At 40.7% G+C, this 17,853-nt stretch overlaps 1 protein-coding gene across 3 annotated transcripts in view; it reads left to right on the top strand.

Annotated features, from left to right (window-relative positions):
* Positions 1–17,853, top strand: part of MYOCD (myocardin) — a 157,139-nt gene that overhangs the window by 93,718 nt on the left and 45,568 nt on the right. Inside the window, exon 2 of one of the 3 annotated variants that reach the window (XM_058173174.1) lies at positions 4,981–5,075. The exons of the other annotated variants lie outside the window; for them this stretch is intronic. Within the exon in view, the coding sequence (XP_058029157.1) occupies positions 4,988–5,075 (88 nt within the window). The 5' untranslated portion in view covers positions 4,981–4,987. The remainder of the gene's footprint in view (positions 1–4,980; positions 5,076–17,853) is intronic. 3 annotated transcript variants of the gene reach the window in all.

The following is a 17,853-nucleotide window of genomic DNA, read 5'->3' on the forward strand; positions in this document are numbered from 1 at the left end:
TAGCTTCCATCCATTGCTTTTTATCCTACCCTCAGGTGCTTTGGAATATAGTTGACCCCCTCTTCTTTGCAGCAGCCCCTTAGATATTGGAACACTGCAATCATGTCACTCCTAGTCCATCTTTTCATTTATCTAGGCATACCCAATTCCATTCTATATAAGTTTTATCCTCCAGACCCCCCAATCATCTTTGTTGCTCTTCTCTGCACTCTTTCTAGAGTCTCAGTGCCTTTAAGCATTCATGTTATCCACAAGTATGCATTTCATCTCTGCTATGAACTTAATATATCCCATGTAAGTTGGGCCTAACTAGATCAGACAACAGGAATGCATGACTATCAGGGCTATCCATGAACAGGAGGTCAATAGTGTGGGTATGACCATGTGACTGAAGCCTTTCCCCTTTTTAGTAGATATCACATGCAATACCAGCATATAAAAAAAGGATAGGGTTTTGATTGCCCAGTTGTACACACCACTTCAATGCTGTTGATAGAAAGTGGAGAGGATGGCCCTGATGGACAGAAGGATGATCTGTTACCATGACTACAATCAGAGAAACATGACATGAGCCCATACTAAGAGAGAGAGAGAGTTACAAAGAGGCCTCAGACAGCCTCCCTCCCAGTTATTCATATGAAATGAGAGGAGAGGAAGCATGTTTGAACTTGCAAAATGTTGTTACCATCGCTGTTCCAATAAAAATAATTTTTAGTCCAATTTTTAGCATGGTTTCTGTTTCTTAGTCTGGTCTACTTTGTAGGGCTGACACTAATTCTAACTGTAGATGCCCATGATAAATGATGTCTTAACATTTTTAGAAATTAAAAACCCAGGAAGGTGAGAATAGTGGGGAGCAGAGAAAATCCATTCCTCCAATGGCATTCCTCTTCTGACAATCAGTTCACAAGCTATGATTTGCCTATGGAGGAAAACATACATGTTTGTTCTATAATTTCTAGATGGATTTTTCCCATGTATTAACTGCTTTCTCCTGTTAATAGTTATTATGGCTTTGATGGTGCATGACTTCACATGTCTCTGGTAGAGAAAACACATTTACATAGGAGAGAAGCAACCTAGAACTAAGGAGAAATTTCCTGACAGTTAGAACAATTAATCAGTGAAACGACTTGCCTCCAAAATAGAATAGAATTTTTTTTATTGGCCAAGTGTGATTGGATACACAAGGAATTTGTCTTGGTGCATATGCTCTCAGTGTATATAAAAGAAAAGATACGTTCATCCAGAATCATAAGGTACAACACTTAATGATAGTCATAGGGTACAAATAAGCAATCAGGAAACAATCAATATTAATATAAATTGTAAGAATACAAGCAACAAAGTTACAGCCATACAGTCATAAGTGGAAGAAGATGGGTGATGGGAATGATGAGAAGATTAATAGTAGATTTAGTAAATAGTTTGACAGTGTTGAGGGAATTATTTGTTTAGCAGAGTGATGGCGTTCAGGAAAAAACTGTTCTTGTGTCTAGTTGTTCTGGTGTGCAGTGCTCTATAGCGTCATTTTGAGGGTAGGAGTTGAAACAGTTTATGTCCAGGATGTGAGGGATCTGTAAATATTTTCACAGCCCTCTTTTTGACTCGTGCAATATACATGAGTTGTGGGTGCTCCAACGCTGGCGGTTTTTAAGAAGAGATTGGACAACCCTTTGTCTGAAATGGTATAGGGTTTCCTGCTTGAGCAGGGGGTTAGAGTAGAAGACCTCCAAGGTCCCTTCCAATTCTGTTACATAGATGTCTCCTTCCTCTTCTGTCTCCTTGAAAAGAGCTGAGACTGGGGCAGTTCTCAAAAGGAGATTGAGTGCAGCATATTACATGTTGTTTTCTGTGCCTTCCTCTGGCTACTGCCTCCACTGTAAACACAATCTTCTGTAGCCTTGTTTGGCTTTCAACTCCACTTTCGGGTCAGAGCCAGGCTTCTTGATTTTCCCCAACAATATTGTGACCAGTGGACCACTTCCAAGAGGCAAACAGTTCTTTTCTTTTCCACCCGTTGATGTCTTCATGGAAAACTTTTCACGATTTCTTTTTAAAAAGAAAATAAATATGCAATCAAAGATGGTTTTATTGAGAGACTTGCAAAAGACCTTTTAATAACATTACAGTTCATAATAATTAAATTATCTGTACTAATTCCACCAAAAAAGCCATCCAAATAGTTTCTATCCTTCCTCCCTCCTTTTCTTCCTCCCTCCCTTTCTCTCTCTTGCTCCCCCCCTCTCTCTGTCTCTCTCTCTCTCTCTCTCTCACACACACACACACACACACACATCTCCACTGAATAATATTTGTATTTTCAGTTTAATTTTCCTCTTTGGTTTTTAATCTTGAATCCTGGAAGAAAAGAGACCAGGAGTTTTAATGGAAGCACTTATTCCATGAATTCTGTACCTGTAAAAATAGTTTTCATCCTTACCTATTTGCAATTAATGACATATGATGTCAAATATGATGTCACAGATCAAATTAGGCGAACTCAAGCAAGAGGTCATAACCAGTGGTGGGATTCAAGTAATTTAACAACCGGTTCTCTGCTCTAATAATTTCTTCTAACAACCAGTTTGCCAAACTGCTCAGTAAGTTAACAACCGGTTCTCCTGAAGTGGTGCGAACTGGCTGAATCCCACCACTGGTCATAACACTTTTACATTTTTCCTCATGTACGCGTGTGAGAGTAAAAGAACAATCTGGGACTCTGGGAAGTCAAATGCATATTCTAAGTAGGTGATGGCATGATTTCCTCCAGATTATATTTCCTTTGGAGTGAGGTTAAACTGTTGCCATAGTATTCTAAGCTTGTTTTAGAACTTAACATATTCAAATAAAGCACCAAAATAGCTCTGCTCAGGTTGAATACATTTTAGCAGAATACTGCCATAAGATTCCAAAGGCCTTGCATAGATGATGAGGTGCACTGCCTGTCTAGTCCTTTTGTAGATGTTTGAAAATCCAATGTTTTCCAAATATGCATTTAACATTTAAATTGATATTAACTTCAGTTGCGCAACATTTCTTCATTCCTTGAAATAATTGTAACATTGCTCATGTTGGCCTCTCGGCTAATGTCCTCCCAAGCAGCTGTGCTTAGGTTTCTATTTTTCCTTTTGGTTCTCTGCTTTTTTTTTCCATGATGTCACATACATATTGGGAATTCATTCGTTGGCATGGAGTCTTATCAGCTCTTTTGCTTTTTGTTGGGTTTTGGAGGAAGGAAAGTGAACAAGCTCTATATGTACTACAACAATATATTAAATCACCCAATCTCGTGTTGTATTTGTTACGATAATGAACCAGGTGACTCTTTTAAGGTCACAAGTGGGACATAACTGAGAAGTCTTGCTTTCTTTGTTCTTTACAACTAGCTCTAACTAGATGGGATAAAAAGAAAAACCTACATGTGCTTAAGGGAATCTTATTTTCTATTCTTTTGAAATGTGCTTTCCAAATCTCTATTTCTTTACTTTCTCTGTTTGTTTTGGGCTTCTTCTTTTTTTGCGATATCAAAAACTTAGTTTTGAAAGTCTTATCCATTTCAAAAATAATTTGCAGCAAAATATGGTAATTCAGTTGAAGATGTCTAAGTCCAAATCACCCTACGGTTCTTTGGATCTTGGCCATGAACATAATCAAGACACACACTCCAAACCAAACTGGGGGGAAATTATATATGCTGAGAATATTTTGCAGTATTTGTTCCAAATAGTTCTGAAAAACTCACAAAAGCAATGGGAAGCTTTACTTTTTGTATCAGATTTAAGCTCTAAATAACTTAATAACTTAACTAATAAGTGGCCTAGGTTTGGCTACAGTATGGAATTAAGTTCAACACATGCATCTATAAAATGCATGCACATGTTGGGATGAATGTGTGGGGATTAGGAGTAAAGAAAGGGTAAAGGCAGGGAGCTGTGGGGAAATCCTACTACACCTCCCTATATTTGATAGAAGATATGAAATGTGTGAACTCTAAAACATTATGTATAATGATTACTGAGTAGCCCAGCAATATCAATTACACCTAAGTGAGAACACATGGGGATTTAAGACCCGTGGTTTATCTAACAAAAGCAGTACATACACCAAACCTTGAAATTAATTTGCCAACTTTGAAAACAGAATATTTTCAGGAGTATAGAATCTGAAATGCTTTATATATTTTCACCAGCGGGAATACTCTAAATTCTTCCACTTAATGGGGATGACGTCTGAACAAACGTTTGTCTCCTCTATCGGAAACCCAGGCATTTTCAATTGATATGTATTTGAATTCCAGCCAAATGGGTTCCCATATGCTATATACAGGAAGACCCAAAACTGAAGAAAGCCATAGACATTTGGCCTAGAATAGTCATTCTCTCTGAATGCAAAGTAGAGCAGGAAGCTAAAACCAACTAAAGTGCTCTTGACTGCTAGCCTGAATGACCAGGAATGCTGTGAATTAACTTCCCCTGGCTTATCTCAGGTTTCTGGTGTTGACAGTAGTAGTGATTTCTTGCTATCACTAAAAATGGTGCCCGGAATCTCTTGGCAGCAGGAAGAGTGTTTGGTCAAAGATCAATCCTGGTAACCTTTCTAATGTGGATGGGAAAAGGGCCAAATTCCTCTTTCATTTTGCTGCTGAAAGACCTAGAGATTTACCAACTTCACTGGCTAAATTGGGATCCAGAAAAAGCAAAAGGGGAGGGGGGACCAGGCAACCATCATGTTCTCTGCTGGGAAAGCCGGAGCCTTGGAAGTCTTATCTTTTAAGCAATAAACATCAAAAATCTGTGCTGTAGATGGGAAGCAGATATGGTGTGGGAAAGGAATTCTCCCAGAGACATGACTGAAGCAGTGTCCATTCAAGTAGGCAGCAAAGGGAAGAGAAGGAAATGGAGACGTTTCAACAAGCAGAACGGCAAGTTTATAACAAACCACATTTTCAAATTGACTGTTAGTGCTCTTCTATTCCAGGGAACTAATGAGTGTGGCATTTTGCAATGGAGAAGAATGGAAATGCTGCACTGAGGCTCACTTTGCAACCAGGGTTGCCTCATCATTCTGTTTGTGTAAGTAACTGTCTTAAGTGTATGTTGACTTTGGTTGTGGTCATGTTCATCTTCAGTTGCCAATGAAAAAAGAAAAAATCTAGTCCTAAAGACAGAAGAACTGTGTGCCCTTTTTCCTCCCCATAAGCATATTTAGCATTATGGTAGAAATGCATATAGTCAAGGCTATGGTTTTCCCAGTTGCAATGTATGGCTGTGAAAGTTTATTTATTTATTTATTTATTTATTTATTTATTTGATTTTTATACCGCCCTTCTCCTGAAGGACTCAGGGCGGTGTACAGGCAAGATAAAACCAACAATTGGTTGGTTGGTTGGACCATAAGGAAGGCTGAGTTCCAAAGAATTGAGGCCTTTGACCTCTGTTGTTGGAGAAGAGTCCTGCGAGTCCCTTGGACTGCAAGGCGAACAAACAAGTCAGTCCTAGAGGAGATCAACCCTGACTGCTCTTTAGAAGGCCAGATCCTGAAGATGAAACTGAAATACTTTGGCCACCTAATGAGAAAGAAGGACTCACTGGAGAAAAGCCTAATGCTGGGAAAGATTGAGGGCAAAAGAAGAAGGGGACGACAGAAAATGAGGTGGCTAGATGGAGTCACTGAAGCAATTGGCGTGAGCTTAAATGGACTCCAGAAGATGGCAGAGGACAGGAAGGCCTAGAGGAACGTTGTCTATGGGGTCACAATGGGTCGGACACAACTTTGCAAGTAACAACAACAACAAAAGAAATGCAAACAGATCCAGTTACAAGTGCCAATAGCTTTCTATATATAGCATCTTAACCATTGTCTATTCACTGCAGGATGAAGTCCTCTTCCACATGTTTTCAATCAATACAGTCCTGAGCTTTCTTTTGCCAATTGGGCCCAAAATACTTGCTGGTGTCGTTGATCCAAATTGTTTTAGGTCTCTTTCATGGATGCTTTTTATCAATTGGGATCTGTCCTATGACTGCCTTGGTTCACCTGCCATCAGTTCTTCTTGCTATGGGACCAGCCGTTTTCCATTTCAATTCTTTTACTCTCTTGCTGATATCGTATACTTTCATTTGTTCTCTAATCCATGTGCAGGTCTTTCTATCTCGCCTTGCGATGCCAAGCATGTATCTTTCCATGGCTGTTTGTGCCACTTATAGCTTTTGTATTGATTGTGAGGTTAGTGTCCATGTTTCACCAACATATGTTAGAGCAGGTAGCACACACTGATCAAAAACTTTTCAGACATAGGGGGAGGTTGTTCTTGAAAATTATGCTTAGATTGCCAAATGCCTGCCAACCACATTTAACACACTGTTCAATTATCTTTATTGTATCGCCTTCCATTGAGATCTGTAGCCAAGTACATGTAGTGGTCTACTACATCTAGTTCTTCTCCAAATATATATATATATATTTTCTTTCTTTAGTGAATTTATTAAACATAACCTTGCTCTTTTTTCAAGTTTATTTTTAAGCCAAATGATTCTCTTGCTTTGTTCTGATGCAAACAGAAGACATCATTTATTTATTTGCGTAGACATCGACATCTCACATTCTTTGAGAAGGACTGGCAGGTGAGGGGAAGTGGTATAAATTGGTGAGTGAAGCTATTTCTCCAAGCATACAATAATAATGACAATGTTTAAAAAGTGTCCAGGCTTTATTATCTCTAAATAGCATTCTTCTCATGTGTTTACATAACAAACCTTTGCAAAACAACTCTGGATACAGAGCCATTGGCAGACTTTCCCACCAACTGCGTGGAATAGAAATAGAATCACTATTTTATTTATTTATATTTATTTATTTAATTTGGTGTACTGCCAACTACCAAAAGATTTGTATGGGTGTATGATTTGTTGATTCGTCCAGTGACATAACAAAAAGGCTGGTTACAGTGATATATATGGGAATAAATACAGACAGAAATACAAGGACATCGGAAAATATTGTTAAATGTCGAAAAGAGAAAGGTTTTCAGCTAGGCACTCTTTGAGGTTTTATCCTAGAATGCCAGCTAAAAGAACAATACAATATATATAGTTATCAAAAAGAGTGGTGTTGGATTTGTTAATGCAAAATATTTCTGTGAATATTTTTGGTCAACTTACTTTATTCATTTCATGAAAAACTTTGGTAGCTAATGAATTTCTCCCTTGCCCCAAAAGTGGCATCTCCTAACTGAAATTGGTAGCAACTGACCAACCTTGACTGATTTTTTTTAAAAAAAAGCAAGGTTGAACCTGAGATGGGGGATCATCAGGAAGTTTCAGGCCCCTACCTTGGCCTATCCTGAAACTGGCAATGGCAAAACAGGTAATGGTATTGAATTGGGAGGCTATCATTTGGATTCAAAGGCCAGGAGAAAGTGATACATCTTAGCTATCTTTCTGAAGGCATATAAGTTGGTTACCCATCATTATATTTGGGTAATTTTTTTTTTCTCAGAAGCAGGGAAAAGTCATTGAAAAGGCCCTCATTGAAAAGTCATGCCTCCAAGGTTCCAAAATATGGCATTGTCTTGGTTAGGAGATCTCAGGTGTATCCTCTATATTGGAACCTGTAGAGGGGGCAGATACACTTGGCTCCTTCGACTGTGGTTAAGCCAGAGGTGGGTTTCAACAGGTTCTGACCAGTTCTGGAGAACCAGTAGCGGAACTTTTGAATAGTTTGGAGAACCGGCAGTAAAAATTCTGACTGGCCCCGTCCCCATCTATTCTCTTCCTCCCAAGTCCCAGCTGATCGGGAGGAAATGGGGATTTTGCAGTAACCTTCCCCTGGAGTGGGGTGGGAATGGAGATTTTACAGTATCCTTTCTCTGCCATGCCCATCAAGCCACGTCTACCAATCTATGCCACACCCACCAAGCTACACCTACAGAACCGGTAGTAAAAAAAAATTTGAAACCCACCACTGGGTTAAGCCCTTTCAGGCCCAAATCACTTTGATTTGACTGTAAGTTCTGTAGAGGTTTGTCCTTGATAACCGTGTTGCAGATATAGCCTGGTGAGAAAGCCAACAATTATTAGTCAGAATCTGAGAAAAAGGCTAGGGATCTATAAGCATGAAAACCAAACTTCAAAGGAAAGGATTCCAGGAAAAAAATGCTGTAAAAATGATTGCTAACAAGGCAGTCCAATCAATCTATAATATGGGAAATCAGAATATAATTAGCAAGGAAAGGCACGTCCTTTGTAATTATTCATTATGGGATACAGGTAAGCATGGCATAGGTGAGATTTTCAGCATAAAGTGAGGTATGTTTAGCAAGGAGAAAGTATTTGCATTGTTTCAAGTATAAAATGGAACTGTTTCTGCTAGAGAAATGGCATTATCTCTATATCAAAATTATTCCATTATGAAAGACAAATATAGCCGTGTAGTGAGGGAAGAATAAATATCTTGAGCATTGTGATGCTGTTACTTTTTAAATTTCAGGTTAGAGACACAGTTTAGAACTGTAATATCTCTTCTGTGGTTCTTGTAGCAAAGTACCAGATTAGGACTATTAATTCTGATTTGTCTGATATTTAGAAATAAGATACAATCTTCATCATTTAAAATATAAAATATCTGGCAGCTCCTTTTCTGTAAGATTGTAAAATAAAAAAAGCTGTAAGACAGCCAGTATTTTGGAGTCAAATACAGAAAGTTTAAGGCATTCATAGTATGATTAAATAATTGTGATAGATTTACCACTTATATGAAGTAACACACTAGTGCAGGGGTCTCGAACCTTAGTCACTTTAAGACTTGTGGACTTCAACTTCCAGAGTCCCTCAGCTAGCAAAGCTAGCTGAGGAACTCTGGGAGTTAAAGTCCACAAGTCTTAAAGTGACCAAGGTTCGAGACCCTGCACTAGAATGTCTTCCGGGAACAGTTTGGACAACAGCATATCCTTCCTTCCTTCCTTCCTTCCTTCCTTCCTTCCTTCCTTCCTTCCTTCCTTCCTTCCTTCCTTCCTTCCTTCCTTCCTTCTTTACTTCCTTACTTACTTATTTACTTACTTACTTCTTTCCTCTGTGACACTTTTAGGAAATTAATTTTGGGATATTGAATCACTTGGTGACTCAGAACATGATTGAGAGCAAGAGCATGATTGAGATACCAGACTCCTGCTTAAAAGACTTATTCCCTCTTTTCTCACATGAAGAAGAGTGCTTATAAAAAAAAGGATGTCTTCACGTGGGAAGATAGGATATTGCCTTATGCTGAGTCAGACTGTTACTCCATCAATGTTACCATTATCCGCTGATGACTTACTCCAGATTTCCAGACAAAAGTTTTCCCAGCTCTATGTAAGGGCTGGATTGTAGACCATCTGTGTAGAATACTAGTATGGCTGGAATGCTTTCCGATTAGAAAAGGGGAATGAAAACAACAACAATATAAATACAGCAGCATTTTAAAGCAAGTAAAAGAAATTGTTCTTGCCTCTCACTTACTGGTTTTACTGTCTGCAGACATTACATAGTTGACAACTTTCTGGACTGGGATGCCTTATGCATGGTCACTCATGCTCTCGTCACTTCCCGTCTGGATTATTGCAATGCTCTCTACATGGGGCTACCCCTGAAGTGCACCCGGGGACTACAGTTAGTCCAGAATGCAGCTGCGCGGGTGATCGAGGGAGCTTCTCGTTGCTCCCGGGTAACACCGCTCCTGCGCAGTCTGCACTGGCTACCTGTGGTCTTTCAGGTGCGCTTCAAGGTTTTGGTTACCACCTTTAAAGCGCTCCATGGCTTAGGGCCCGGGTATTTACGGGACCGCCTGCTGTTACCGTATGCCTCCCATCGACCCGTACGCTCTCACAGAGAGGGTCTCCTCAGGGTGCCGTCCGCCAAGCAGTGTCGGCTGGCGGCCCCCAGGGGAAGGGCCTTCTCTGTTGGAGCACCAACTCTCTGGAACGACCTTCCCCCCGGTTTGCGTTTAATATCTGACCTTTGGACCTTCCGCCAGGAATTATTTATTTATTTATTTATTTATTAATCGTATTTATATACCGCCCTATCTCCCGAAGGACTCAGGGCGGTTCACAGGCATTTAAAAACATATAAATATAAATACAGAATAAAAACAATTAAGAAACTTATTTGAAAGCCCGTTAATTAAAATATACAAATAGAACCCAATTAAAACCCATGAATTTAAAACCTAGCTCAGTCCTGCACAATTAAATAAATATGTTTTAAGCCCGCGGCGGAAGGTCCGAAGGTCCGGAAGCTGGCGGAGTCCGGGGGGAAGTTCGTTCCAAAGGGTGGGAGCCCCCACAGAGAAGGCCCTTGCCCTGGGCGTCGCCAGGCGACATTGCCTTGCTGACGGCACCCTGAGGAGACCCTCTCTGTGAGAGCGCACGGGTCGGTGAGAGGTATTCGGTAGCAGTAGGCGGTCCCGTAAGTAACCCGGCCCAATGCCATGGAGCGCTTTAAAGGTGGTCACCAAGACCTTGAAGCGCACCCGGAAAGCCACAGGTAGCCAGTGCAGTCTGCGCAGGATGGGTGTTATACGGGAGCCACGAGGGGCTCCATCTATCACCCGCGCAGCCGCGTTCTGGACTAACTGCAGCCTCGGATGCCCTTCAAGGGGAGCCCCATGTGAGAGCATTGCAGTAATCCAGGCGAGGCGTCACGAGTGCGTGGTGACCGTGCATAGGGCATCTCGGTCCAGAAAGGCGCAACTGGCGTACCAGGCGAACCTGGTAGAACGCTCTCCTGGAGCGGCCGTCAAATGGTCTTCTAGAGACAGCCGTTCATCCAGGAGGGCGCCTAAGTTGCGGACCCTTTCCATCGGGGCCAATGACTCGCCACCGATGGTCAGCCGCGGATTAAGCTGACTGTGCGGGATGCGGCATCCACAACCACTCTGTCTTGGCGGGATTGAGCTTGAGCCTGTTTCTCCCCATCCAGACCCGTCGGCCTCCAGACACGGGACAGCACTTGATAACCGTTGGGGTGGTCCGGTGTAGAAAAGTACAGCTGGGTGTCATCCGCATACAGCTGATACTTCACACGAAACCACTGATGATCTCACCCAGCGGCTTCATGTAGATGTTAAACAGGAGGCGAGAGAATCGACCCCGCGGCACCCACAAGTGAGGCGCCTCGGGTCGACCTCTGCCCCCTGTCAACACCGACTGCGACCGGTCGGAGAGATGGGAGGAGAACCACCGATAAGCGGTGCCTCCACTCCCAATCCCTCCAACCGCGCAGCAGGATACCATGGTCGATGGTATCGAAAGCCGCTGAGAGGTCTAATAGGACCAGGGCAGAGGAGCAACCCCTATCCTGGCCCTCCAGAGATCATCCACCAACGCGACCAAAGCCGTCTCCGTGCTGTAACCGGGCGGAAACCGGACTGGAGCAGGTCTAGATAGACAGTTTCATCCAGGTGCAAGGAAACTGATATGCCACCATACTCTCTACAACCTTCGCCGCAGCGAAGGTTGGAGACCGACGATAATTACCTAAAACAGCGGGTCAGGAAGGCTTCTTAAGGAGGGGCCTCACCACCGCCTCTTTCAAGGCGGCCGGGAAGACACCCTCCACCAAAGAAGCGGTCGTAATCGCCTGGAGCCAGCCTCGTGTGACCTCCCGAGTGGCCAGCACCAGCCAGGAGGGGCACGGGTCCAGTAAACATGTGGTGGCATTCAGCCTACCCAGCAACCTGTCCATGTCCTCAGGAGCCACAGGGTCAAACTCATCCCAAACAATATCGCCAAGACCACCCTCGAACATCTCACCCGCATCACCGCAATCTTGGTCCAACCCATCCCGAAGCTGAACGATTTTATCGTATAGATAACCGTTAAACTCCTCATTTATTTAATTTAATTTATTTAATTAAAAACTCATTTATTTGTTCAAGCGGGACTGGACTGATTTTTAAATTTTTAAATTTTAAATTTTAAATTTTAAATTTTTTAATCTTTTGTAATTTTATATGGGGTATTTTAGGTTGGTCAATCTGACGGTTTTAATTCGGCCACTATTGAATAGGTATTTTAAATTGATATTTTTAACTTTGTATATTTACTGTTTTTTATCCTGGCTGTACACCGCCCTGAGTCCTTCGGGAGAAGGGCGGTATAAAAATTTAAATAAATAAATAAATAAAAACTTCTTATGGATGATCTGTTACGGAAGGTAGAGGTAATTATCAGGAAGATAGAGATACTGTTTAGAACAGCAAGAGATAGCCTTAGAAAATATTCATTATATTTTCAGGGGATGTGAGAGTGGGGCAAGCAAAGATATAGAAAAAGTGGTCAGGAATTGGTGTCAAAAGGCCCTGTCATACACCTATTAATTTTTTACATTTCCCCCAAATGGATCTCTCTCTCTCTCTGGCTATCAATGGAAGATGTCATCTGCCAGCTGCATCTGGACATTGAATCACACAGAGTGTAAAATCTTTAATCTGTGTGTTGTCGTCCCCCCTTCCTTCAGACACACCCCAGGAAACTTGCCAGACCACAGCCCAGCAATGAGATAATGCATCTTATCTATCTGACCAACTTTTAATGTGGTCCTCTTGATTAGTGTTTAGAAACCAAGCAAACAATTGATTTAAAATAATTGGTAAATTATGATTAAATAAAGATGTTTAGACAAAGGAGTTTGTCATTGATATGATAACATAAATATTTGCAGAAGGAACTTATTCTTGGCCTGGAGCCTGGCCCATGAGCTCTATGAGATTGACCATGGTCTCATTTTAATAAATATCAGAACGCTTTCCAAGAAAACAAAGTACCCTCTCCACCTCTTAGCCAGCACACAAGCACAAGGCAAATATTGCAGGCCAACGTAGCTTCTCTTTGCATTATTCTGCCAATAGGGACCATTTGCAAAACTACAAGTGAGCATTAGAAGATAATTTGGGACTAGAATGGGAAAGAAAAATAATTGTATATGGGCAGTATTTCTAGAATCAGAAATTTCTCCAGTAAAGCTAATACAAACTCAGTATATCATTTTAGAAATATGCCAAGTTAATCATTGTCTGCTACCAAAGTCTTGAGTGTTAAAATTTCAGCAAACAGAGAATTCTGAGAATTCTATTTTCAGTGGAATACAGAGATGATTCTGAAGAAAATATATGACTGTTAACTCAAAAAATGAAGTTAGCCCAGGAAAACAGGAAAGTGTGAGAAAGAAACTCAAGTTTGCTCTTAGCTCACTGTGATTTGGTGTAAGAGGTAGGGAAGGAAATGCACTGTCACAATTTCAAAATCCTGTTACTATAGCCTACATCAATAAAATAGAATGTTTTAATGTAATGCTTATTTTCCTAATATGGCGTACCTTCAAGGGCTGACATCTTTATAGATACCTAGTAGTATCATAAAAGTTCCTGAGAAGGAAAAACTGATTAGATTCATCAGGACTTTTTAAAAAAATACATTTTGACATATTTTGTTTGTGGGAACTCACCCATCGATAACATCTATAATGCAAATTTTGTATCTGTTTTTTAACATAGTAGGTTCTTCAGACTATCTCAACGGTGTATGTGTAACTTTCTTTCTTGTTCTGTTGCAAGTGCATCTAGTGTGGTATGTTAGTAAGTTTTCTAAAGACACCTTTTTTGTTCTGTATTTTGCTCTAAGCATTCTCATGCGCAGTCCAGAGGTGAAATCCAGCAGGTTCTGACAGGTTCTGGAGATCCGGTAACAGAAATTTTGTGCAGCTCGGAGATCCGGTAACAGAAATTTTGAGTAGTTTGGAGAATTGGCAAATGCCACCTCTGGCTGGCCCCAGAGTGGGGTGGGAATGGAGATTTCACAGTATCCTTCCCCTGCCATGCCCACCAAGCTACCCCCACAGAATTGGTAGTAAAAAAAATTGGATTTCACCACTGGCACAATCATAAGCTTGGGGTTTGGTCTATCCAATGTACATGGAATTCTGGATAACTTAGCACAGTGGTTCTCAACCTTTATAGTGCTGCGACCCTTTTAATACAATTCCCCACGATGTGGTGACCCCAACCGTAAAATTATTTTCGTTTTGAATTTATCGTGCCTGAAGCCGTATTGGCTAGCGATCTGAACTGTTTGTGATTGCCTTGAGGACGGAGGCATTAAAGCGGAGACTCCTCCCCTATTAAGTTTATCGCGCCTGAAGCCAGATTAGGCTAGCGTTTGGGAGTGATTGCAGCTGGCTTGAGAGGGAGACATCAGAGCAAAGATTTCTCTCTTTTGGCTAGCGATTTGAAGAGCCTGCAGCTGGCTTGTGGAGTCAACCATTGGAGCGCGATTCTTCGACTTATAAGTATATTTCCCATATTTCCGATGGTCTTAGGCGACCCCTGGCAAATCGTCATTTGACCCCCAATGGGGTCACGACCCACAGGTTGAGAACCGCTGACTTAGCACCAAGTTAATAAGTTGTGGCTTGTCAGATCAAATAATTGGTTATTCCTAATTACATGTAACTATGACTCTATTGAAGCTCTGATAGTACAGATTTCTGATAATACAGATTAGGTGTCACTGAGTAGTGAGGTGACATGGCTGGATTCACATATTATGTTAACTCACAACTTGTTGAATTAACTACAGTGACAAGTTTTACTCATTATATTCAGCCATGAGTCATAGTTTCTAACCACATGTTTGAATTTATTCAACACACATTATGGCTTAGTGCAGTAAATGAGTCCAGTCCTTATCAAGTTTCAAAAAGTGTGAAATATGTTGTATCTTTTTTCCATAGCAAAGCTAAGATTAAGAATGCTTCCTCAATAACTATAAATTCTACTATGCTCCTCTTATTTCCCCATATGCTCAAAGTTAACACAGTAGAATTAACCTAGTTTAGTAGATTCTGAGTTTAGATAGCATTTAAAAAGCAGTCAAGCCTCTAATTCCTGTAGAGCAAGGGCTATAAAAGTCAATGGGCATGCATTATTTCTAAGTACGGTAATTGTTTTATGAGAGAAATCACCCTATTCCCACTTTTTAGGAGTTTTAGTCAAGAAATAAAATCAAAGCTGTAATTTATGCTAAGGGAAGCCATGCTATAAATAGAATGCATTTATTTGTTTATTTAATAGGCCTCAAAAGGCTCTGGCTCAACACTATATAAGTCAGGACTACTTTTATTGTAGCACCTATAGGAACAGAACCTTGCGAGTTTGAAAGTGCTTCCCCTCTCTTTTTTTTAATCTTCATATGACTTAGGGAGGGTCTTGTCTGAAACATTTACTAAAGTTATTTTCTAGGCCCTAGACTTAAGCTGGCTTTTCTGACCATTGCCTTGGTACTGAACCTTCTTCCTATCCTTCAGTGCCATTCTCTATACTCTATATAGAGATCTCTGGTGGAGATCATTCCAAATGAGTGGAATTGCAGCAGGATAGGCATACTGTTAGTGGTGGTTTCGTTCTCCAAGTTCAGAGAACAAACCACCATCAACATCTACCACCCAAGGTAGGTGAACTTCCTGATTCCCACAAGAGGACATTCTTTAATTGATGGGACCCAGAGTGCACCAACCTTGCTAGGTTGTACCAGATGGGCAGAGACTACTGGAGATTAATTTTAAATAAATTGTGAAATCTAAATTGTATTTACGGATGCACGAACATACATTTAACGCTTGGGGAAGAGACTCTTAGCTTCATTTTGAAGCTGTTTTTTGGTATTCTTCACTTGATAAGTGATTTAATACTCAGAAAAAAACCGTTTGAAAAATCTACAGTTTTAGAATAGCTGCCGATGAGTAATGGAAAGCCACACAAAATAGCAGCAAAGGCTTGAATTCATGTTCTAACTCATATTTATTTTCATGGGCCTACTTCCTCCTCCCCCCCAACTCCAGCCCTGTGTTGGAAAAAATGAACCCAAAATTACCATGACAATGCAAATGAAAAATGAAAATAAACTCTATCAATAGCACACAAAGATTGCAGAAGGAGATAGTGATTGAAAGAACATGTATTATGTCAGTCCTGCAGAGTTGCCGGGGATAATCCCCATATTGCCAGTGGGGATGAGGGAATGCTTGCAAAGAAACCATTAAGGAACAACCTTACAGCGTGTTCTACTTATATTATCCAAGTGTCATTTATCCCATCACGAAATGCATTCAAGTTGAAGAGAAATGCAGTGGAAAGGCTGCCAGTTACGTTGATTATCGTGGAGAGATTGTTCCTTTTGATATAAGCACCTAAATAGATGCACGTGTCAAAGGCTTACGTTAGACTGCCTACAAATATCAGGAAGAAAGGGAAGAAAAAGATATTATTGTTCCAGTTTTGGGGTTATAAATAGCTGAAAGAAATGCTCTCAAAGTGCCTGTCTCTTTTCAAATGAGTTAATTATAAATTTATTCAAACATGGGGGGTTGCTGTTGATTCTCTTGATTCCTTCACCCCCTCCCCAATACATCTGAATTATCTGAGGAATCAAAAGTGGCTTCCTGCTAGTAAATTACTATCAAAGGTGACTTGTGATGCTCAGCATAAACATTCTGTAGAATGTTCTAGTCCAGTGTTTCTCAACCTTGGCAACTTCAACTCTGGGAGCTATAGTCCACACGTCTTAAAGTTGCTTAGGGCTGGGAAACACTGTCCGAGTCTATTTATTGCATTGTAAGAATCCAGTCTCTGTTCAGTAGCTGAAGCTGATGTCTTGTAGCCTCCTTTCTCCATTTTTCCAACATACCAACAATCCTTTGGTGTAAGTTATTTCTTTATCTGAGAGTGGATTAGAATTTAGGTCTCCCAAATTCCTATCCAGGACTTTTGCCAGTAGGCCACAATTGCTCTCAGTTCCCTTGACGTCATTACAATCTTTCATCCTTCATATAACCCATCATTACATCATTATAACTGAACTGCCTTCATACAGTAAATACTACATTTCAGCAGATCAGTTTTTCATTAAGGGCCATTCCTGCCACTTTTGCGTTCCCCATCAGAAATGTGATTGGCAAGGTTGAAACCTGAAAAGTTGCCTGCATCTCTACTCTTATGCATCCTAATGCACTGTTCACGTTATCTGACAGTTGACATTTGCTTTTTCCTTGATGTGCTTACAGCAAATACAAGTGTGCATGAACAGTTACAGGGTGTTCATTTAGTAGAACTCATCAGATAAACTGTACCATTATAGAAATATTTTGTACACATTGTACAAAATTAGCAATCACATTCACAGCAGTAGACTCTTTTCCAGTTGATTTCAGAAGAGCAATGTGTCGGAAGTAACAAAAGACTCTGGGTGGAAAAGTAATGGAAATGTATTTTATGCTACTACCAGATAACTAGATTATCATGTGATTGGTCAAGTGTCCACCACATTAAGTATGGGGCAACATAGATTTGTTTTTACCTTCAGGAAAACTCATTGGATGCCTTTGAGCCAGTCATGCTCTCTCAGATCAGCTTAGCCCAGGACTATTGTACTGGGAAAAACATTGGAAGAGATGCCATTATCCATGATGCCTTGAGCTCTTGGACAAAAGGCAAGATATAAACCCAATCAATATTCTTTCTCAGACGATTCATCTTATATGCTCTTTTATTTCTCTTGTATGCTTTTTGATCAAGCAGCTTTGCCTGCACCCAAATTGCTTGTTTACTCTCCATACCTGTTTTAAATGCCAATTGCACATGGGATTCCTTACGTGACTTTTTGAGAACATGCTCTCAAAAAGTCACGTAAGGAGTCCCATGTGCAATTGGCATTTAATTGGCATTGTGTAGTGGTTAAGTCGTCAGGCTAGAAACCAAGAGATTCTAGTCCATCTTAGACACAAAGCCAACTGGGTGACCTTGGGCCAGTCACCAGTTGTT

Source organism: Ahaetulla prasina, chromosome 2 (genome assembly GCF_028640845.1).
Source record: "Ahaetulla prasina isolate Xishuangbanna chromosome 2, ASM2864084v1, whole genome shotgun sequence".
Classification (NCBI taxonomy): domain Eukaryota; kingdom Metazoa; phylum Chordata; class Lepidosauria; order Squamata; family Colubridae; genus Ahaetulla; species Ahaetulla prasina.